The following is a 23,904-nucleotide window of genomic DNA, read 5'->3' as shown; positions in this document are numbered from 1 at the left end:
GTTATCTCCCTGGGAGAAGGCAGCCTGCTGCGCACCCAGCCCTGCCCTGCTCCCACCCATGCCTGCTCTGCGACTGCACTGCTGGACCTGATAACAGCCTCACTCCCTGGCCTCCACAGACACAAAAACATGGAGCAACAGGAGGTAATGGAGATGCTGATGGCCCGCTGAGCAGTCATTACAGGAGTGTATAGGTATGTTACTGCATTAGAATGAAGATGTTCTGTGGGTCGATGCCTTGCAACTAAACTGCTAAAGTGAATCAAATACAGTACAAATGACTGACTGTTTTACATTTCTTGGTCAGTGTGCAAATCTTAAACTTTGGTCAGAAAGTTGCTCATATATGCTCCTCTGATGGTATTTCCACCTTCCTGCCAATGCAGTAGCTGATTTTCTGGCCTCTGGCTTTTATGGATGCAAACACACAAATGTAATATCACATCCAGGAGACATGTTCCAACCAGTATCTGTCTGGTTATTGAATGTGAGTCCAATATTCACTCTCCTTTTAGCTCTGTTTTAGTTTCCACCAACTCTAGAGGAAAATGCTACTGTATGTTCACAAACTGGTCACTAACATTATATGTGTCTGTAGTACCTCTCCTCTGTCAGAAGTTTTTATTTTATTCTGAAAGCAGCTGCTTGAGGTTGGTGAGAGCAGTGAGAATGAACCAAAATAATGAAATTCTCTGCAAGAAAATCAAAATAAAATGCAATAAAGATCTGTGGAGCTTAGTGGAACTGCAAAGTCATGTGATAATTGTGCATCTGGCAGGAGGAATTTCAGGATATTGCTGTTTGGAGTTTAGCATCAAGTTACCAACTGAAGTCAAGACCCACATACACACACACACACAGGTAGTAGAGGAAATCTTTTAATGGTGAGGAAACAGACAGAACTGGCAGAAGGAGATAAGACACTCCAGACGGTGCCCTAAACAAAAATGAATTGAAAAAAAAAAAATGGGTGGAGGACCAAAGAAGAAAAAGACAGAGGGGGGGGTGAGTTATCAGTCATGCAGAATAGTAGTACACCTCCTGTTTTTCTTGTTTGGGCAGCACATTGCCTTTCAAGATTACAGGCGGTTCACTGGAGATTGTGGCTTTGAGTTAGTTGAGATAACTATGCTTAATTTACATATTTGAAGTAAGTGAGCTTATGGTCAGTGCTGCAGGTGATCAACTAAGATGATTTCTTGTACTGCCCTGTGTTGAGTTAGTTTGTAGCATGATGTGGAAATCTGGAATGTTGGTGAAACTGCATTCACTGAGTATGTGACTCTTCCACAGGCAACACAGTCCTTTGCATTTATGTAACACATTTCTGTATTTGTGTTGAAAGATGTGAATTCCTATTAACACTTAAACTCATAACTACTTCATGAATTACCATATTTGCATATTCTGCAGTCATCAGTGCTTCATTTCTTCTCAAGCTTTTTCACTGAGGCTTACAGTATATTTCAGCTGCACCAGTTTGCCAGCACTGAAAGGGCACAGCTCCAGCAGGTTCTTATATGCAGCACTGGATGGCAGCCATTCGCACAGACCTTCTGCCTACTCCTCACATGGTGTACGCCACCCAGTAGATCACATTCACCACAGCAAAACTGAAAGGGAACACAGCCCTGGCATAGATATCGATGGTGTCGGCATCGATGGGCTTGCAGACGCACTTGGAACAACACTTCGTCTCGTCCTTGGTTTCCTCCGCCTGCCTGGACCTTCTCCTCCTCGGCTTGGCCTCCTTGGTGCCCCCTCCTCCAGGGATCTCGCTGCTAGAGCATTGAGTCCGGCCTTGGCGGCTGGAAATCATCACGCCCTGGTTCATGCCGGTAACCGACAGTGAAAACAGAACCATAGCCTGTTTGCCGTTCTTTACAATGGACTGTAGGGGGATAGAGAGATGGGAACATAAGTGTTATCTGAGGCTTTACCTTATAGAATGCAGTTTTCAGAAATCTGACAAAATATCAGGCAAATGTGACGGCTACTAACGTTCTAGTCACAACAATTCACAAACACACACATATACAGTAACAATCACATCACATAACATTTGAATCCCACTTTCTACTATTTTTTCATTAAAAACACCACTTTTTGTTAATGCATCTCTTCAATATTTACTCCCTATCACTATCAGTATCTTCTGTTTTTGCTTTATAGAGATTCAGTGTCTTGCTGAAGGTCAGAAGGATGGACTCTTGTTAGTACCAGGGCTTGAGGCATGCTCATTACTCACAACACCGCCATGCAGCCAAGCATTGTTATCTGCTGATGGGAGTACATGATGAGGATGATTTCACCTCTGAGGTGAGCTTGTTGGCCTTCATCTTGGCCTTCTCTTTGAGTCGGTAGTCAGCGTTGTAGTGGGCGAAGGCGTACTCAATGAGCGCTGCAAACACAAACACATAACAGATCCAGAAGTACACGTCTAGTGCCTTGATGGCTGATGCTCGTGGCAGGGAGGAGCGGGCGCTCACCATCAGTGTGGTCATGGTGAGAACAGTTGTGATCCCTGTAGAAAAGACAAAGCCACAAAGTACAGATTATGCTACTGTAAGATTTTAGCCAGCAGCATCGCTCTATGGATGTCAAGGTCAATTTGTCATTTGCTCAGTCTTCCACTTTGCTCCACATTGAAATATCTCAACAACTATTGGATAGCATGTCAGGATTAGTAGCACCAGCAGGTCAGGGTTGTCACTTATCCTGTGAAATATTTTAGCATCTACTGAATGGATTGCCATGAAATTTTGCTCAGACATTCATGGCTCCCAAAGAAAGAATCCTAACAAATCTGATTCACATTTGTGTTTTTTAGGGAAATGTCTGACCATCTCTTGAATAAATTGCCATGACATTTGGTACAGATGTATGTCCTCCTCAGAGTGAGCTGCAATCATTTTGGCAATTCCTTACATTTTTTTCTCCCATGCAATCATCAGGTCAAAATTTATTTAATACTTTGGTTTATGACTATATGCTGACATAACTAATGCCATTCCCATCAGCCTCAGGTCAAGGCCCTCATTTGTGCTTTGTGTTTACTGCTACATAACAGATGCTAAAATGCTAAACTAAGATTCTGAACATCGTAAACACTTAGCATCAGCATATTAGCATGCTGACAGTGACAAAATCCTAATGTGCCTTAGTACAATCTCACAGAGCCACATAATACAAATAACCAATATATTGTAATCAGCCAACAAGACAAATAATTGCAAAGAGGCAGGAGCACCTTGGCTGCCTTTGCTTGTTGATATTTTGCTATGTAAATATCTTTAGCTTGATATCTGAACTTGTATTTTTACTGGATAGTATAGAATAGTAAAGTCTGATACCACTAACTGATCTCAGTGATAATTACCATCATCATTATCTTCACAGAAGTAAACTGCATTACATTTACGGCACTGTCTGGCTAATGGTTTTTGCAGGTAATGGCCTTAGTCATTCAGTCAGCCCATCATTCAAGCTCAAATTTCCACTTCTAAACATGGCTGTATCAATAGCAAAATTGTCAGTATGGTTTTTATTCCATTGATCCAAGATTTTAAACTTGTAGTCCTGTTACTGAGAGCTCAATATCTGCACAGCAGGCTGCACTATCTAACCAAATTAAGACATAATACAATACTTGCATGGTTTGCTTACTATAGATGAATGAACAGCTATTTTTATTCTAGTCCCCCTCTTTCAAATTTCAGAAACGTCCTCATCAAACTAATACCAACCTAGGGTTACACGAGCAGGGACTGCTGACTGACTGATCCAAAAGGACACCCAGGACATGGCAACTAGTAATATTGAAGGCATGTATGACTGGATGATGTAGACGCCTCGATTGCGTCTCAACTGGAAGCGAAGGCTCAGCCTTGGAAATCGTCCTGCTGGGAAGCAGAAAACAGACACCATGCTTAATTGCTTGACTTACAAAGCTAATTGTTATCCATTATGAAAACATCCAGGTGTTCTTCACATATTCTGATACTACACTAAGCCTCTGCTCGCTTGTATCCCTAGTGGCAAAGCTTAAAGATGCAAGATGTAGTAACACTATTACAGTGTGCATCTTCCCAGCAGTAACTCTTATCTTTTCCTAGGCCTCCTGCCTGGCTCAGCATCAAGGCTGACTTTATCAATAACTTTTATACATAGAATATGACCACAACAGTGCCTCAGGTTTTAAAAAATCCTCTCATTTCAAAAGGAATTTGCAGAGATTTCCAACACAAGATGTAAGCCAAGTCCAAAAACTCAAAGCAGTGTCTAACGCATTAAACACTTAAAAAACATGCAAGGTACTTTCAACCTGGCTGTGACAAGTGAAGGAAAACAGAGGAAAAACAAAACAGATGCTCACCAGATTTGAAGTTCATCATCTCGGTGACAAACCGATAGTCTGTGATGGTGAACTGGGAGAGCTCCAGTTTGTCTAGGCCATGAATGTGTTTCTGACTTTCTGACCAATGATACACAATGTCTTCTGAAGAGTAACCATCTGATGTGAAATAACAGTGACAGACATTTTTTCAATCCAACCAACAGAGATATGTAATGTGGAGGTTGCTGAGCATGTAGCATTTTATCCTGGCACCAAATAACTGAAGGAGCTTGTATCAACGTAACCTTTTAAACCTGTACTTAGACATCAGCACATTTCGGCAGTAAATTGTGAAAAAACACTTCTTAAAGGATGTTTGGAGGAATATTTAATTGCAACTTACAACTTTCTAGGTCCAGCATACACTCCTGTTCATCCATGGGATACTTGGTGAGGTCCATGTCACATGCCACTGTTGATGTGATTCTGGGAACAAAACATCTCAGTCATCAAAACTTGATTTACACTAGAATATTTATCCTTAGTCATTATTCTCTATTCTCTTTATGGAAACTGAGCAACATGCACAGGCTTGGGGGTTGTGGACAGAGGTGTGTGAAGGTTTGAAGTGTTGTTTCACCAACTCGCCACTATGGGATTTAAATTATAATGTTGCTCGCAAGAAACAGAGACCGTGACCGTTATCAGTAACATGTTGTACACATCCACTTTGAGTCCAAATCATGTTGTAAATGTGCAGGTCGAGCAAAAGCACATTCCTTTTTTGATTTGAAGGCCGTAACGTTCATCCCTTAGGCTAAGCTTGTTATTTCTGATTTACAAATAAGCAAAGTCGCAATAAAGATGTGCCAGCTTGCCACCAATATGGTGAAATCTCTGTGTAAAAGAGGTTATTGACTTTCTCTGCTGTTAAAAGTTGTACAGAATCCAATGATAATTCTCTGTGGATTTGAAAAAAACAACAGCATATGGGCAGTTTGTCATTTATGTTGGAGAAAATTTTTTAATCATGCTAGCTGTTGGTTTTGGTTTTTGTTTATATTTTATGGTTTATTCCAACCTACTCAGTAACCCTCTTTACCTTCACCTTTCATCTCCCCTATCTCTTTCCACCAGCTATGTACACACAGATCAGACCACATCATAGATTTTTTTTAAAGCTTAATAAGAAGTTAGCAAAGAGAAAACAATTTATTTTCAGATCATGGTAGGGATTTTTCTGCCCAGAGAGAGCAAATAAGAGACTTCTGTGCTTTCATAAAAACAGGAGCTGTGAAACTATCAAGCAAAGCCCAACATCATAGCACCAGTACTGCAGAGGAAGAGTCTCACTGGCTGCAACTAGTAGCTCATCTGTGTACTCATACCGGCTGCTGTATAGAATGACTCCGTTGGGCTGCAGGCGGATCAGCTTGTTTTCCACAGTCACATCATGGAACCAAGCGTATTTGGCATTTACAATGAAGGTGTCGGGAACCCACAGCTTGTCCACAAAGCGACTGTCCAACCCTAGCGTCTTGTTGGTGTGATTGTAGGACAGGCGGTCATCATGCCAGCTCTGCCGCAGGAACACAGTCATGGTGTATTCCTGCCAAGCAGCAACACATACACACACACACACACAGTTACAAACATAAAGGCTGAGTCATGGGCTTCAGAAACAGATTTAATTTAAAACGTGCACAATATTAAGAAAAAAGATTACTGTGCTTTTTTTTTCTAGAACCCACTGTATCAGAAGCAATTAATAATGATAAAAACAAAGGCCATGCAAATATGTGTGGTTAATTATCATATAGACTGAAGTCTAACCAAATCAATATGTGGCCTAAAGGGAAGCTCCACAAGTTTTACACATAATAACATGAGTTTATTACTCATGAGAAATACTAAGTCTGTGCAAACATTTGAATAATGTCTTTTGTCGGTCTAGAGAGGTTTTGTCAGTCAAAAACTGTTGGATTTGGAAGTGTAGGATTCAGTTAGAATATCTCCATTTCTGCTGAGTCGGTTTATTGTGCCACGAATACTGTTTCAAACAATCTGTCATTAGTCCAGCAACTTAATGGGAGTGCAAAACGAAAATGTTGGTGTACCCCTTTATTGACTGCAATCGGGTGACATTCAAAGGCAATTTTTAAAATATAACTATGTACAGTATTTCTTTTATTACAACTAATTGTTATACTACATTATGAATAAAAAGCTGAATCTGGTGCCATTTGAACTGTACATTTGTATCAAACTTATTGTTCTGTTTGTTAAACAACTTTGGGGTTTGAAATTTTACATCGAATATTAATGCAAGAAAAAAAAACAGTTTAGAATAAAATCAGAGCCACGTACATAACATGAACTGTCCAACTAGAGTTGATTTTTACTGCACTAAATCCAAGTGTCAAATTATCTAACGACTCAGCCAGTATGTCACACATGTTCACACTGAGTAATTTCAAACCCTCAAGTGGGACAAATCAGGATTATGCAAATAGTGGATCTTTCATCTTTGCTGCAGTAGTGAAGTTGGGGGATGATAAAGCACTTCACTGGAGAAAGAAGGAAAAAGTGGCTTTACCATGTTGGCTTCAGAGATGTGGTCAATGCTGTTCACTTCAATAGCCATAGCCACATTGACTGGTGGACCTGCAGGAGGAGAAATTAGAAAAGAAGGCGATCCCGCCCCCTCCCCATTTCAAACAGACCCACAAATGCACCTTCTCTGTTCATTCAGAATCCATTAACCCCTCCCTTCCACACCCAATCACCCATCTGTTTCCCTTCCACCACTGTCCTCCCACGTCCCAAACACTCCTACAGTGCATAGAGATTAAGCATTATCCAGTTTAACCATACTAAGTGGCACACCACACTGTGGGCATATATCAGCAGCACTGGGCTTTCACAGAGTGAGCTCCTGCCAACACACACAGACACACACTGTAGCATCTTCACTCAGCAGTTTGTCATATAATTAGCATGGAGTGTGCCTCTGTGATCGAATGATAGAGTGCAGAAACTCCAGGGGAGCTTGCTGATGCAGAACTGAAGGGCTGTTTATCCTGAACATTAAGGAATCATATATTCCCCTGCATTCATCAGCTTCCCATTACCATTTGTGGCAAATTATAGTTTATTGACCACTGGATGTATAGTTTGAGGTGAGTTCTAATGGCAAATTTAGAGGGCAGGGAGCAGGTTTAGCTGAGCCTCATCATTCACCTGATGCCACACAAATATGATATATTATGGATATGTCTCAAATTTGTATATTCCAAAACAAAATAATGGGTTTTCTAATAATGTTTGGCATTTGCAATATGCATGATCTCCATTTTGAAAAGCATTATATTGTTCCAAAATGATCAGCAATTGCAAAGCTCATTTTTGTGAATATTATTTCTGTTGGAAAACATATAAATATATTTAATTTATGCATTCATTTGATATTTTATGACACCAATATTAATCCATATAAAAAGCTATGAGGTCTCAGTTGAATGAAGGGCAAATACTCCAAGTAACAGACATGACTCCCCAATGGTCATAACAACAGAGCAGTGCACATTGTTTGCACCACCCGTCTCCCTCCTGTCCTTGAAGGGCATCGTCCTCGACAATCCCTTCAGCAAAACTTCTCTTTGTCTAAAAGATTTTTCTTTTGTACGTGCGTGTGTGTGTTCCTAATAAGCAGTGTACCTAATGAAGACATGAAGAAAGTATTTACATATAGTCAACATAGCTTTTTCCCAATGCTGTACTAGAAAAAACAAAACTCAAGACACCTGTCAGGATGGTGGACTGTCGCTGCATCTTGGGTTAAGTTATGCTAAGGATGGCTGTAAATGTGAGGCTGTGAAATGCAACCCAGCGCCACAAGCAGTACACTCTCATACTCACCTCCTATTCCAGGGCGAAAATTTCTGGCATAGCCCTTCATTAAATCATCCAGATTAGGTAACCAGGATATTTTAATGTCTGTGCCTACATAGTCCCCAATGTCACTCAGCATGGCCCTAAAGGAGACAAATATCAAACACAACAGCCTTCACCATATGTCCACCGTAAAACTTGTCAGAGCCTGAGAAACAGTCAGGAACATATAAAGGTATGTATATAAGGTAAACATGTTATTTGTTGGAGATTTCTGCATGAAAATGATCATTTTAGAAAATGCTCAAATTCTAAGACCATTGCACATCAGCACAAAATTCCAGCTGTATCCTTTCAAAAATCTGTGCTCACATTAGCATACAGAAATCCATTAAAGCCGGGTTGACGTGTTTTTATTTAGTCATGTCTCCACAAGGAGGCTGACAGCACCTCCATATCCACCAATGTAGCCTCAGATTTCACACAGCTCAGACGAGACATCACACTGTGCGTCGGTCCATGATCCTCTAAAGCTTTTCAACCAAATTAAAATAGGTTCTCATAAAAGCACAGAGCTCCATTTAATAGCTTCTGTTCTGAAGTTACCAGCATTTTACATTGCCTTCTCCAGTCTGGGAGGGTGACACCTAGATTCAAACCTTGTACATTTTCCACTTCACTAACCTTTCAGGAGGGGAATATTAGTGAAATTAAAACTGTTATCTGGTATAAAGGCCCCTAGAGCTTAGAGGAACTGCTGGGCCTACAGCCCACACTGTCAGCCAGAGCATTGGTGTAGGATTTAACAAGAACAGCACCTCTAGGAGACCACCAGGTGGCAGTGTTGCATTCTAGACAAAGCAAGGTAAGTTTATTTATATAACACATTTTCATACACAAAGGCAAAACAGTGAACGTGTTCACAGACACAGTTACATGCAGACACACAGCATACTGTGGACCTTTATATATCTGTTTTAAGGTCAATTCAGCTACCTCCTGTCATTTCAGTAACACTATTTCATTCAGTACAGGCAGAGCTTTATTAACACTTATTTTCTGATATAGAGTGTGGTACAGAATCACATTTTAGAGGCAATACTGTCTTCTGGTATGCAGCAAATAAAGTGAATAAAACTGAAGGTTTCACTGACATTCAAAATCATAGCTGCTGGTGGTGTCACTGACAGAGAAACAGGCCACATGAAGGCTTGATCGAAGGCGCTATTGACCAGCAGTGAAAAGCCATTCAGTCACCTTTGAAATAAGGATGGCATTTCAGGAAAGTCGAATACTCATAAAGCAAAACACCTATACATACGTAGAAAACTGATCGCCACAACAAGCCGTGTCACAGAAAATATCAGGTATTTTTAGGTGAATAGTAAAATGATTCCTGCCTTATCATTAACATTTCCTGAGTGGGTCCATTTTGTAGTAGCAGAAGTATTTTTAGTCTGGCAATCACCATCAAGTCTGAAATAAGTGGGAGCACTGGGTGAATTAATTAATCACTATGTGACTCCTGGATTTCTTCACTAACTGGTAGTTTCTAAATTTGGAAATAGCGTCTACGTTAATGCACAAGGTCAAACAGGCAGTGTGTGGAATTGTGTATCTGCTGGGGACAAATCCTAATGTATTTACCTATTTACTATCATTTAAGATATACTGTATTCTACAGCATCTTGCAGTGTTCTGGTTCTGTGGTGATCAGATTAATGGGCTTAGTGTCATTTCACACTTCAGTCACTACAGTTCATGACCTTTCCAGTTTGACTTTGCCTTTGGAAAGCTTTTATTCTATACAGTTTCCCACAGTTGTCAGGATTTAGTCTGGTATGAGCTGTATTTATAGTTACAAATTACAAAATTTAACTTGTACCCACTTAATATTACTGGGCAGTAGTACAACATCTTTTCCATGAATGTCTTGTTAAAGGATTTTAATTTTTTTACAAGTAACCATCTGCTTGGGGCTACAGCCTTTCTGTTATAACTTTCCAAACTTATCCACAGTGTGTTATGCCTCGTGCACAAGAGGATTCTTAAACAGAAAGACAGAAACAGAATGACAACGTGAAGGCTTTTAGCAACTAAATAAATAATGAACCGTGATTATTGCTTTAATTAAATGCTGTTCTCTAAAACACACATTTCTCTGACTTTGTAAGTTGGTGTTTGAGGAAAATTCATTTTTATTTTTTGATTTCCTCACCTGAGCTTTTTTTTTTTTAAAGACCTACAAATAGCCAGCTCACATCCAGCTCTGTGAGGAAAAACAAATACCCATCCATCCATGACAGGCAGTGGAGTGTCTATTCCTAGATTCTCTTCTGCCTTCTATATTTCACTTTCATTAAATGTCTCTCCCGAGGCCTAGATCTGCACCCGTCTGTTTATGAGCTAACATTAAACAGATGGGAAGAGGAGACAGAGGAAAGGAACGGAAAAGAGAAGCAGCCTTGCTCAAATTTATGGCATCCTTTTGTGATTGTAATGTGTAGTACACGCTAACGAGCACAATTGGTTTTATATACTAAAACTGCTGGTTACCTAAACATGAGTAGAGCACTCGCTGTTTTAATTTGCTTTATTGGTATCAGTTTGAAATGAGCAGCGCTGCAATACAGTAGCACCATCAAATGCAAAGGGATAAACATCATAAAAAAGTCGTGCATATCGATAAACCAGCTGCTCCATGATTGTGTGTGTTCGCACTGCATTAACTTTGGGTCTAGCTGCTTCACATCCGGCATTCGGGTCCTTTCATTGACTGTGTTGCTACTGTGTAACTATGGAATCCCAGAAATGGCACTAATACTTTATATATTAAGATTTACATAATTACTTAAGTGAATATTCCAGTCACTTATTAGTAAAATGAAAATGAGTTTAACTGTTACTCTTTTGCTGGCTTTTGTTTCTTGGTCCCACCACACATATAATCATTTATCTCTTTATGTTTCCCTTTCCATTTTACCCACATTCCTTTTCATGTAAGAAACATTTAATATTAAATATTGTTAGAAAACAGAAGATGCTGCAGAGGAAAATATGGGGAAAGTAATGTTGTTAAAAATGTTTATTAGTGGTTTTTGTATCTCCTGATGTACTTTATTGAGTTTATTGAAAAACAATCATTTGATTTTCTCCCAGTTGAACTAGGATTGGCTGCTGAGGCCTTCGGTGAGTGTGCACAACAGCCCTGTTTGTCCCTACTTCCTGTGACTGTGGTGGACGATGGGAGTACAAAGATAAAAGCTACTGTAACCTCACTGTGAAGTTTCTTGTAAACTAACAAACTTATATCTACACTCACTGTGAACTGTCATGGTGGTTTACTTGTTTCTCGTGTAATCTTTTTTTTTTTTATTTGTCTGTTGTTTTAGGAACATTCTTTGCAGAGAGGTCAGAGGTCAGCTACAGAACAGCAGCTGTGTGGAAGTCTGAACCCTGATCCTCCAAGATGGTGTCTCTAAACACAAGGCTCTAAACACAAGGCCTCTACCTCCTCCTGACAAATGCGGTGATGATGTCTTCTCCCTAAGCGCACTGCCCAGAGTTGGAGGTGCTTTAGAGGAGAGCAGGTGATCAGAGTAGAGAGCGCTGCAGGGCTCCTGTTAAGGTCACTGAATGTCCTCTGTATTTTAATGAACCCGATGAAAACCGAGCTTCACCAAATTTGAATAAAGCAACTTTATTTTCTTGGTCAGTGGTATGAGCGGCATGTACTGGACTAGGCAGGTAAATTTGATACTTTCTGTATTGTGATTAGAGATATCTGCAGAGCACACAGAAAATGTACTGGAGTTCACAGCACTTGAAACACTGCAATTTATAAACTGTTTATAATGAATGACTTTATTCTTATTTGGTATCAGGGGACATATACACTCTTTTAGCTGTCATTTTAGTTTTCTTTATTAATTGTGAAAACTACTTTGGTTGTATCAGCAAAATGACTTAGTCCAAAGAATAATCAGTTATGATTTTGACAATCAATGAATTTAAGTGCAAACTGTTGTTTGTGCCAGCTTGTGAAAATATACTTCTCTTCTTTACTCCATATTTTCAACTGAGCACTTTTTTTTTTACTGTATTTACACAAAATAAGTGAGTTGAAGACATTACTGTGGACACTGGGCACATTTTGATTGTATTTACTAGCAATTAAGTGACAACAAACATCCACCAACCACCTGATGACCCAGATAATAGACACTTGGAAAGGTAGTTAATTTCTTATGACTCCATAACCTAAAATGGTCTCAATAATTTGTATTTTTAAAATTCTTCACTGATTCAGTTAACTGTTTCAGCTGCCATGTCTGCCAATTATGTTATCTTTAAATTTTATTTCCGTATAGTTGGTTCTAAATGCAATATCAGAGCCTTATAGATTTTGTAAATACTGTTAGGGAAGTACTAAATCTTCTATTTGTGTATTGTTGAGGTACAATTAGTCAAATTTTAATATATACATTTAATGCTAGAATCGGCATATTCATCATGCAAGTGAAAAGTTTGAAATGGGAATAGAAACTCTCAAAGCTTCTCAAACACATGACCTCAAAGTCTTTAATAGTTTCTCTGTGTTGTGAAATGAACAAAACATTAAATTATGAAAATGAATGGCCAATAATTTTCACTATACCGTGTCCTGGATCTTAATCTGCAAATATGGCTGTCAGATTTGCTTACAGAGGATTTTAACAGAAAGAAAAACCCCAATTCCTAATCAAACCGATTAATATGAATTGTCTATTGTGAATGTTTGCGAACAATATAGAATAAATTGTTTCCTCTAGCTGTTTATATACAGGGTGCATCACCTTAAACTGAGCAGGAGGCTTTTAGTGGAAGCACTGAATTGTCCCTGCATCGCCTCACCCTGCAGCAGGGCAGTCAGGCTTTAGCGCCACAGGACCAAGTACCGATCACTGTGTTATTGGGAAATGTCCTCTCTGTACAGTCGGAGGGATTTGTCTGCTGACTCAGCCTCTCACACAGATTAGTCAGCACCACCTGAGTGCAGGTTTAAACACAAGTGTGACAAACCAGAGAGACCATGAAATAAAACATCCTGCTACGTTATAATCTCCCATGTAACCACACTAAAACAAAATGACTACTCCTCTTTCTGAAAAACTGAAGCACAGTGGCTTGTCTTTCCACTGTGTGAGTCAAATTAAGATCTAAAAGGCTGGTCAGTAAAATATGATGAAATTATCAGAGCCAGATTGTGCCCTGTGCATGCTTCCTGTATCCAAGGCTACACAAGATATATTTATGTTTTATATGTGACTTTTATTATATCTTCCACAGAGCCCAGGAAACCAACAGTATGTGTCTAACAACACCTTTGTGTCAACTTGTTTATGGCCATTTACAGTAATGAAATACAAATTTATTTTTGAGCTATACACCATGTAAACACCTGAAATAATAAAAGCAGTTTCTACTCAGCCCATCCTCATTCCCAGGGTGTCAAAGACTGGCAATATATCAAGTACCTAGGGTGGGTCAAGCAAAGCATCAAGCTTTCCCACAAAAGACCAGAGTTTGCCCCCGGTGTGTGATGAAGTGTTTTTAATCGGTGCGGGTTTTAACCCTCCTAAACCTAACTACGCAGTTTTTGTGCAAAACATAACCATGCCTTTATTGTGTATTGACACAAGGTGTCAGAGGGTTTTATATGGACATCCTTTAGCATCTGTATGAAATGCAAAAGATACTGGGAATTTGAAAGTGTTGTTATTGTATATTCACAAACAAAAAATCAATCAAATGACAACAAACTACTGTAACTACTGCTTCTGGATCTCCTGGACCTGAGGGTTTGGAGCCCAAACACACTTTAGGGCATGCTTTGCCCTGCTGATAATCTGGCCTTGGTCCCATGTGCTTTTGTAAGGAGGCTGGTGGCTAAGCATTAGCATGATAGCTATAGTTAAATAATGTTGACAAAATAAACATATAATTGAATCCATGTGTCTTTGGTCTCACATTTCCACCCCTATCTTTAGAGATGTTCCACATCCTTCTCTCGTGACCTGAGACCTTGAGATATTATTGTTGTCTACTGTCACGAACTATTATAATATCATCCACTTCCTGTCAGTTGGTGGTAACTACACTGACCCAGAGTATAAGCTCTGCTTAGAGGGTCAGATTCTGTCAGTCCCATTCTGTCATCATCAGCTGTGTGAGTGCAGGCTGTGTTACTTTGTCACACAGGCAACAAGACAAATATAATATCTCACTATATTCACCTTTCTGTGGCAGCATCTGCATTATGTAAATGGAGGTCTAGGTTGCTTGGAGGTTGCGCTTTTATCTATGTCCCTGTCCTTACCTTTGTCAACCAGATAGCAGCCTCACTGTTGACTAATCTGCTGCAATCAGAGCTGAATAAACTGTAATTATATTAAAACTGCAGACGCAACACTTTATGCAGCTGCTGCACAAAAACAGACTTCTATTGTCATGCAGCTGCAGAAAGTGTGTATGTAGTCCCCAACAAATGTTCACTCATTTGATAACAACTGGTCTATATGAATTTGACTATTTTTCAGTGTTTTGCTTTCAACATATCAGTTATAAATGTTGCAAAAGATGAATGGTAAAAGAAGATGTAGCCACAAACTAACTGGTTAGATGAAAGTTGGTTTTCTTTCTCTGTTTCTTTACAAAAACATGATCTACAGTGTACAAGGCCTGATGAAAATCCAACACATTTTCAAGCAGAAAAGGAGTACATTTCAAGCCTCAGACTAATAACCAAATGGTATGGTGATAAGTATTTACAGCATCACAACTTTCTATATTTAAATTAAATAGAAATCACTTTTGCACATCATGTATCAGGCTTTGGATACAGGGGGTATAGGGTTTCATCATGGGTAAAAACTAGCCCAGTCTGGGCACAGTGTTTTGGTATGTTTTATATTCTCACATTTCATGCTGTTGCTGTGTTCTCCCTAGCCCCAGTATTTTATGTGCTTCCAGTGCTTCTTGTTATCTCTGATGTAGGTATTACACCATCAATTAAATGCAGATTGTGCTGGTGAAGTGAAGGTTAAGTGACACTTCATCTGGAAAGAAAAGCTGTGATGTCACACTAAAGGCGGCTCACAACTTAGCTAAGCAACTTTTGTGAAATGGATGAATGGGGAGCTAAAAAGGGAGCAATGTAATACAGTTCTGAGGAAGCAGTGTGCAACTTTCAGTCACCACATGCAAAACAGTTATGTGTACAGTGTGTGTGTATGTGTGTGTGTGGGGGGGGTTACACACACAATGAGGTGCAAAAACAGCGTGCACTCTGCACTGTACTGAGAACAACATAACAGCAGTGACTGGAGGCAGGAAAATCCAATTACAATAGCTATTACTCCCTCTACTGGTGAACAACCAAGGGGGACAATGGAAGCGATTTGACCAAATTTCACCCTTTGCCCTTCTCTGTGGAGGCACATGCTAGAATATGGGCTTCAGGGAAACCAGAGCTCAGTGGTGGATGCTGGTTAGTACTGGCTGCTTGTGAGACAAGACCACAAGGGTTTTTCAACTACACACAGATGAATGTAGTGTCAGCCTCTAATGAAAACAGGAAGTTTAACAAGAAGTCCCCATCTGATTTAGACACACCTGGTTTAAAAGCATTGCTTTGTATTCAAGAGTCCTGCATAAGATTATTTATAATCCAGAAAATGCTAACAGTCAGAGACCATGGCTGGATTTCAACGTGGCAACTATGTAAAATCCCTTTAAATGGCACTGGGATTGTTTTTTTTTCTAAGCTCAAGAGGATTGTTGTGTTCACACAGTCTGGGTTAATGAATTCTACTGCATATGATCAGTTAATTTTTCACTTTAAAGACTAATTTTCATAAATCATGCTAAACAAGCTCTTTTCTTAAGATCCCCAAACTAGATATCTACATTTTTGCTTTGAAAATAGAACAGCAGTTCCCTTTAAATCAAGGTCCTTTAGACACACAGACTCTACTTCCATGTGCTTCATGTAGAACCATGTGATATTTGACCCCTATCAAACAGGCCTGGATGTGGGTGACATTATCTCACACAAAAACGCACTCCCACCCCACCTTGCATGCCTCTCCAGGTAAAGAGACACAAAAAATCCACCCCTTTTATGCATATGCATTCTGCAAATAGTGTCGTAAGTCCATGTCCGGGGGGAAAGCAGCGGAGCAGAAAGCAGACTTCGGGTTGTTGAATGTGGAGAATTATTTTATATAAGAATGTTGAGTAAATTCAATTCCCGAGCTTTTGGCGCACTGTCAGCTACTTTAATATTAATATCAAGGTAAAGTCGTGGGAGGCAAGGATAAATAAAGCTGACTGACGATGGCTGAGTGGAAATAACATCATTTCATGGCTATTTTTCCAAAGTGTAGGCTAGTTGATCTGGCGTGATAGTGGTTGCTGATTGCCTTATTATGACTGTATAGTTGGATAGAGTGTTACTCAGTTAACAGCTCATAGAGGGATACAGATATTATCTTATAAATAATGTGTTTCTCATGATGCAATCTTAATTTCCAGTACTTAAAAAAAGTCTAATCCAGTAAAAAGCAGGGTTCATCTCACCTGGTGAAAATATCCCCTCCGACAAAGAGCAGAGCGAGGCTCGACAGCAAGAAAGTTGGGGTCTCCATTCCACAAGCTTTGCGATAAAGAGTATTTTTTAAAGAACAGTTTCCGGAATGAAAATCGACGAGAAAGCCGCAGAGTTTTATTTTAGTGCGCTCTCCTCGTGATCCGGCGCTGCGGACAAGACAGTAAAGTGTAGTGTTGGTACTGCTGAAGGTGATAGTGATGATGGCCCCATGATCAGATCCCCGGTTCCTCCGCGACCAGGAGCGCGCAAGAGGAGAGCGCACCTGAGGAAAATTTAAGAAAAAAATGACAAAAACTCCCGATGCGACAGCAACACCCAGCCGATGCAACGCCGCAGGTTGTTCTCCAGCAACAGAGTAGAGGGAAGGGGATGAAGCTGGAGAGAGAGAGGAAGAGTGAGAGAGAGAGAGAGAGAGTCACTAATCTGTCATTCCTTTGGTGCTTGGCCTTTGAGCGTCAGATACAATGTGGCTGCTGTGTTGGTTAGCAGGATTACGGACAAACGACTGGATGGATCATCAGCATACTTGGTACAGACATTAGTGGGGACCCTCCATAGAAGTGATGAGACTGTGGCTGAAAAAAGGGTCAAAAGTCCAGGTGACAGAAAATAACGAAAATCACAAAAGCCCCTATCTTTAGAATGGGGCAATATATTTAAAAAATTCTATCTCTGCCAAAAGTTATTGAAATAATTGATATTGATATATAGATATGAAGGCAAAACAAAACTACACAGTCAGCTATAGATATAAACACATCTCACTCTCTTACACATAATTATGTGAACGTTCTAAAAGTTTGTTATATTTTAGAGGTATTATGTGGGTATCTTAGTAAGCACTTAATCTCCATTCAGTCTGATCAAACAAATATAATATAAGGCTTAAGTTACAGCAAGAAATGTATGTTCCATTTTGTAGCAATTTTCATTAAACATAACCTGTATTGTGTGCTTATGCATAAGCATGGGGAGAGTAGTTCAGCAGTGCACCTGCCCTGATTTCTGCTGCTTCACCCTGAGGAGTGGAGACAGGCCTGAAGTCAGTGTCTCTCCCTCCCAGCAGACATTCCACCTGGATATGCACTGCAAGCTCTTTTGATATGAAGATACCAGGCTACAGTGCACTGTGCATTACACTGCATGGAATTATATTATCTGTGTCTCTCAAACACAAGCAGTTTCTGAATCTGTTTGTTCATTTCTTCCTAATGTAGTCTCTGTCTTCAGTCTCAGCCTGGTTTCCTCCACTTGGTCTGTTCTTTACATGTATGTCAGCTGGGTGGTTTTGTTTCCATTGCAGGTTTTTTGCTCTGCCTTTATCTGTCCAACAAAACCTGCCTGCTGTCCTACATACATATCACACACGCACACACACAATTCAACTATGTTAGTCTCCCATGTTGATGTGAAACTGTCCTGTATTACATTTTAATATAGTAGAACAAACACTTCTCAGTATTCTTTTGAATAGCCTGCCTCTTCAAGATTATGATGAATTGAACTAAAGAAATATGTGAAATGTAACTGAATTTTTCCAGTAAAAAACCCAAGTGCACTACTGATCAAACTAAATTCACATCTTTTCCCAGTTAAAATGAGATAGGACTGTGCAATCTATTTTTTTCTAAGTTTTTTTTTCAGCTTACTATGACCCAGATGACTGAGATGACTGAGAATCTACACAGACACTGTGCAATCTAGTGTGCTTGACAAGGGAAACCGCATAACACACAGGGTTTTCAGTCTTTCTGGACCAGCTGAGATATTTTCTGCTGTGTGGGGTTGCCTAATATCAGTGGAAAGAACCAGTAATGGTGAATAAAATTATATGGATGAACCACCCCATCTAGTTTCAGTGGGATGTTTAGCTAGTCGCCAGGGGCTCAAGGCCACGCCCCTTGCGTCCCGTCTCCTTGGAAATATTAACAAACATGGCGGATTAGCTTTTAGTCTACTGTAGGAAAAAGTAATTTCAGAAGATAGCTTGCCAAGGAAAGGATATAAAGAGAGGTAATGACTTTGTTAAATTAAGTTTTTAATTTAAAGTGTGATACAGACTAAATTCTAATCGTGTATTAGCTAGCTGACTCACTTTAACTTTACGAGCTTGGCTAGTTCATATCGTGAAAACGACACGCCAAGTTCCATTCAGAAATCTGGCTGTAATAAATATCTGACTTCCTGGAAATGTCACACGACGCAGAAAGTAAAAAAAATAATACTTAACATTTTCTGCAATTCACCACGAATCACTGTTCAAATCGGATTACATATAACTTGAATTTATCAGGAAACATATTTAAAATGAAAAGTAAAATGTTTTGATGTGATATGCTAACGTTACTGTTTCTGAATGATTCAGTTAGCAACGTCACGTTACACTGCCCAGTAATTTGTAACTTTCAGCCCATTGCTGTTTGTCGGATAATATGTGCCTGTGTTATTCAGAATTAAGGGGAATATGGATGAGGAGAACAGAGAGAGTCCAGCTGGTGTGGCGTCAAACAGGTGTGGATTGCTGGATGTCCATCTCAACACTGATGAGGACATTGAAAGTGAGTGACAGCTTTTATTGCTGCTTTGATTTCAAAACATAGCTGAGGCCAGATGTCAACACATGCCTTCTTCTCCTCAATTTGCTATTAATGAGACACAGACTGGATTATCCTTACTGTAGATATATACTGTATTTCAGATGAAGGTTCAGACCAGGAGACCTATAAAGATGAGGAGTCTGCTCTCCCTCCTGATTTGGAGTGGTTAGAAGAACTGTATCAGTGTGTATTTTTTCCTTTATGTGAATTATATCTCTCTTAGACAACAATATATACATGTTTATGTGTTAATCCCTATATCCTGTAATCTCAGTATCTTCGATAGAATGCCAAGTCACTGTAATGCATGATCATTTTGTTATCATATTTACATAGAAAATGATAAAGCTCAGTTTTAAACCTTCAGAAATTGATAATTCTGTTTTATATGTTGTCAAATCTCAGTAAAGACCTCCAGTCATAGTAAGAGTGTGATTTTATGCATGTACAAAATACACAGTCAGATTTTGCATTAATCGCGCAACCTTTCATAAATGTCATTGTGCATCTATCCCAAGAGACAATGATGGTGACCTTGCAGTTGTGACCGATAATGGTAAGAAGAGGAGTTATGCCGAGACAGCACGGATGTTCAAGCTAAGACGAAGCCTTGACCAGCTGGACTGCTTTTACCAACAGAAGGCTCTTGATGTGCTGAAAGCCAGGTTTGCACCTGACAATCGACAGGCATCTAGGTCACAGTAGCTGTTATGCCACATTCCCAGGTCTTTCCCCTCTTGCCCTTGTCACACAGGGCCAGCCATTTCTGTTCCAATTGATGCAGGAAATGATTACAGTTGAGGAGAGAACATTCCCATAAGGTTCTCTCAGATCAGGAGACCTTTAAAGATGAGGAGCCTTCTCTCCCTCCTGATTTGGTTAGAAGAGCATTCCCATAATGCTCTCTCTACCTAGTTTTCTTCCCTCTTTTTATTTGTCTGTACTTTGAGCCATTAAGCACCCGATGAACTGTGATGCAGTCACGGCAAAAATGGCTATCATTTTCTTTATGGCACAAAACATCAGAGGTCACTGTGGAGCTGTTCTGCACTCTTATCAAACACGAGTTTAATGGAACCTAAGCACACCTGGCCTTTCACCGGTCCCTAGCTTTTACTGTACGGTGTAACATGATTTTATTTTTATGACAGTCTTTCCCCCCAAGTCAGAGATTGTTGTGTTGCACATTCATAGACTGCAAAAAGAACACTGAGCTATTCCAAGCTGTTGAGGTATGTGTGTGTCCGTTCTCAGGTTTTTATTATCTACATTACATTGTCTTATTAATTGACAGAATTACCTTTCTCTTGTTGGGGTAGCTTGAAGGAAATCCATTAGCTTGATGCTCTGAACACACTGGACATTAACAGTGATTGACTTTGATGTAGGGTGTTTCTCTATGTCAATTCCATTTGTCTTGTGTTTTGTTTTTTCAGAGAAGCACTGAAACTCTGTCATCAGAATATTGAAAGTTTGGTGGAGCAGAGGGATAACTTAGAGAAAGAGATAGAGCAACAGAAAGCAGAAGACAACAGGCGAGTTCAAAATTAACCTTCAGTGACTGCTTTGTGCTTCATATTCATATGTGAGATGTTCATTTTACCCCTGTGTTTTTCACTTTTTGTTTATCTTATTTTGTAGTGTGGCAATAATTCGTTTACGAGCCCAGCATAAGCATCTGTGTCAAAAGCTGCACAGTGAAGAGGAGCTGGAAGGTCTGATCAACACTGAGCTGAAGCAACATGAGTGAGTCAAGAGGAAGATGTTTTGACAGTAAGGTCTTCTGACGGGCATTAGTACTGTGTGAAAAATGCAGCCCTCTCATTTACTTCAATGGGACCGCTGCATTGACACAGTCACGCAGCAAACACAGAACACTCAGGAATTAAAAAAAACACAGAGTTGTCTGACAAAAAAACTAAACAGTTTTTGCCACAAAGCTGTGTGATGGCATTCAGCAGTATACCTTGTTTGGACTTGTTGAGTTTTTGCGAATGGCCTGCAAACTTTTCAAATCTGTTTTTGTTTGCTACTCTTCTTCAGTGACGAGTTGTCTGCTGTTTCTTTTTTCCAACTTAATGTTGGTTTTAGGTAGTTAAAGAAATACTTAGCCAGTCTGATTGTTATGTACAGCAAAAATTTAATAGTTATTGCTCTTCAGAACCTTATATTGTTCCAGCTTCTTACCTCTGCCAAGGAACTGTACAATTACATAATACAGTATACACCATCAGTCGGCATCTTTAGCTTCTTTTTCTGTCTGTATCCATCTTATTCTTTGTCTTGGTGCTTCAGACTGGAGCTGAGTGAGGTGGAGGTGGAGATTGGCAGGGTCTCCTCACTCCGGCAGGAGGTGCAGGAGGAGGAGCAGGTCTTCCAGGCCCTTAAAGCTCAGAAGGCAGCAGCAAGGCTGCAACAGCAGAGGAAAGCCAACCTGAACCTGCAGCTCAAGAAGGAGCATCTCAGAGAGTAGGGAATATTACCATTTTTTTCCAACTGTGTGACAAGTAACACTGCTCTTTTGTGCATATAACATTGAGAATTGATCCAAGTCCATAAATCTACATAAACAAGTCAGTACAATATATAACATATCATTTGAAATTCTGAAAATATTTTGTGACATTTCTTATTGATTCTTTTTATGAGAAGCCTCATAAGTGTGCATAGGTTGTATGGGGATTCTGGCACATTATTTGAACCTGCTTTGTAAAGAATAATATGTGTGTAATTGTCTGTGATTATGCTGTTATAGTAAACAGGCAGCCATGATGAAGACAGAGGAGAGTGAATATCAGAAGAAAATTGAAGAGAGCCGCGTGAACCGCAAGATAGCTGTCAAGTACTTGAAACAGAGCATTAAAAGGTAATTTGCCTTTAAGCCAATAAACAGGGCTCAGAGAAGAACAAGAAGATGAAAACTTCAGAGGATCCACTAGAAAATGCAATGAATCTTTCTCACACATACTGCACTGTATATTGGCAAAATGTATTATAAGCAGGACAGACACAACACTTGAAAGAGCTCAAATTCAGATCTGGGCAGTAAAAGAAGTCATGATGTTTCCCAAAAATCAGTAATTATAGAAAAAGCATACATACTGTACATTGTACATTAAATGAAGATTTTGTTTTTGTGTAAGTATAAGTAGTAAAGGTTTACGTAATCCAATATGCTGTAGTAACAAGGGGTCCAACTCAAAACCTTGAAGAATAAGGATGGCAATATTATATATATTTTTAAATGGTCAAAAATCCTTTAAAATACCAACACCAACAATGAATTTTCCCCTGCTAACTCTGTTGTCTGTTTCCAAAGCAGATATGCTGTAGTTTACATGGTAACCACTGCTTCGAGTGGATTATCCTCCTTTAACCACCACCACTTGCCAATAAGCAAAATATAATTATTTCTATTTATATAAAAGGGCACTATGATTAACATTAATTTGTGCTCCAAGATGTGAAAGAAGTCATCATATAGTAACAGCCAGAACTATCAGCCAATCACAGGATGACATACTGTAGCAGCCTTTCATTGAAAGAGAAGACATTTTATATATAACTGCCAGGGTTGAGGATTTCATTCTTTTTTGTGTTACAGTATACTCTTCTGTTTTCCACTGTCTGATTAATTCCAGAGGTGTTCCTAATATTTTGACTCTCTCATGTATGCAGCTGGGCAGGACCAAAATATAAACAGACCTCTCTGAATGTAATGTAGTACAACACCACCTTTAACCATGACCTCCATATAATTAAATTTATACATTTGTGACAATTTCACTAAAAACTGAAACATTTTGAGCTTCAAAAACACAAATATTAAGGTGGAAGTGTTGCACTGAGGTGCATACAATTGTACAGGTGTACCTAATAAAGTGGCCAGTGAGTGTAAACACCATGTGACAGCTCTATTGAGAATAAAGCATTTCTTTGAGTTAGGATAATTAACCTAAGCTGCTGAGGTTTCAGTTCCAAGTAGTATTAGAAGATTAGTTTTCTGTTTTGTACTGTATTTGAGCATTGACATGCTCTGTGACTGTCCTTGTTCCATTCAGGATACATCAGCAACAGGCTGAGAAGGAACAGCAGGACAGGGAGTTACTGGAAAAGAGGATACAGGCTGTCAGGTCACTAAAATCTAACATAGCAGCTGCACAAGTAAGTAACAGCACCTCCCCCTAATGATACTATAGCATGATGGTTGTTGTTTTAGTAATTAAGAAATATACAAGCTATAGTTTTATGTATTATGTAACTAATAACATGCTCTTGTCTACTCTATATTGAATACATCATTCCAACATTCACACTGTAGGATGGGTTAGAGCTACTTTGACTTAAAAAAAAAACAGACATTTGAGTTTGCTATAGACAGCAAGCCTTTACTGATGTAAACCATGTCTTGCAAACCGTAACACACTCTT

At 39.5% G+C, this 23,904-nt stretch overlaps 2 protein-coding genes across 4 annotated transcripts in view; one reads left to right on the top strand and one right to left on the bottom strand.

The window, feature by feature from the left end:
• Nucleotides 1-865: 865 nt before the first annotated feature.
• On the bottom strand, nt 866-17,312 carry gabrd (gamma-aminobutyric acid type A receptor subunit delta). Of its 2 annotated transcripts, none has more exons than XM_020612476.1 (9): nt 16,847-17,312; nt 8,255-8,370; nt 6,933-7,000; nt 5,725-5,945; nt 4,740-4,822; nt 4,376-4,513; nt 3,747-3,899; nt 2,313-2,524; nt 866-1,891 (listed from the first exon to the last, which is right to left on the bottom strand). In XM_020612476.1, the coding sequence occupies exons 1-9, from the start codon at nt 16,912-16,914 to the stop codon at nt 1,568-1,570; spliced, it is 1,383 nt and encodes a 460-aa protein (XP_020468132.1). In that variant the 5' UTR covers nt 16,915-17,312; the 3' UTR covers nt 866-1,567. The 2 variants fall into 2 exon arrangements, with proteins under 2 accessions (XP_020468132.1, XP_020468131.1); XM_020612475.1 differs by having other exon boundaries at nt 3,747-3,902; nt 16,847-17,310.
• A 1,462-nt stretch (nt 17,313-18,774) lies between these two features.
• Nucleotides 18,775-23,904, top strand: part of cfap74 (cilia and flagella associated protein 74) — a 43,722-nt gene continuing 38,592 nt past the window's right edge. For both annotated transcript variants that reach the window (XM_020612474.1, XM_020612473.1), the window contains exons 1-9: nt 18,775-18,890; nt 19,329-19,435; nt 19,576-19,657; nt 19,993-20,139; nt 20,911-21,009; nt 21,116-21,220; nt 21,770-21,943; nt 22,230-22,340; nt 23,536-23,638. In XM_020612474.1, the coding sequence (XP_020468130.1) occupies nt 19,342-19,435; nt 19,576-19,657; nt 19,993-20,139; nt 20,911-21,009; nt 21,116-21,220; nt 21,770-21,943; nt 22,230-22,340; nt 23,536-23,638 (915 nt within the window). In that variant the 5' untranslated portion in view covers nt 18,775-18,890; nt 19,329-19,341. The remainder of the gene's footprint in view (nt 18,891-19,328; nt 19,436-19,575; nt 19,658-19,992; nt 20,140-20,910; nt 21,010-21,115; nt 21,221-21,769; nt 21,944-22,229; nt 22,341-23,535; nt 23,639-23,904) is intronic.

The sequence above is a fragment of the Monopterus albus genome, unplaced genomic scaffold, assembly GCF_001952655.1.
Source record: "Monopterus albus unplaced genomic scaffold, M_albus_1.0 scaffold126.1, whole genome shotgun sequence".
Classification (NCBI taxonomy): domain Eukaryota; kingdom Metazoa; phylum Chordata; class Actinopteri; order Synbranchiformes; family Synbranchidae; genus Monopterus; species Monopterus albus.
The sequence above is the reverse complement of the archived record's forward strand: the minus strand, read 5'-3'. Positions and strand labels throughout refer to the sequence as shown.

What these genes read in the sequence shown, in the direction of transcription:
- gabrd (XM_020612475.1), bottom strand. Translation starts at nt 16,914, where the DNA reads ATGGAGACCCCAACTTTCTTGCTGTCGAGCCTCGCTCTGCTCTTTGTC. An exon ending in GGAGGGGATATTTTCACCAG is followed by an intron (nt 8,371 to 16,846) that starts GTGAGATGAACC and finishes TGTCTCCTTTAG; the next exon opens with GGCCATGCTGAGTGACATTG. An exon ending in ACATCTCTGAAGCCAACATG is followed by an intron (nt 5,946 to 6,932) that starts GTAAAGCCACTT and finishes GCTGCTTGGCAG; the next exon opens with GAATACACCATGACTGTGTT.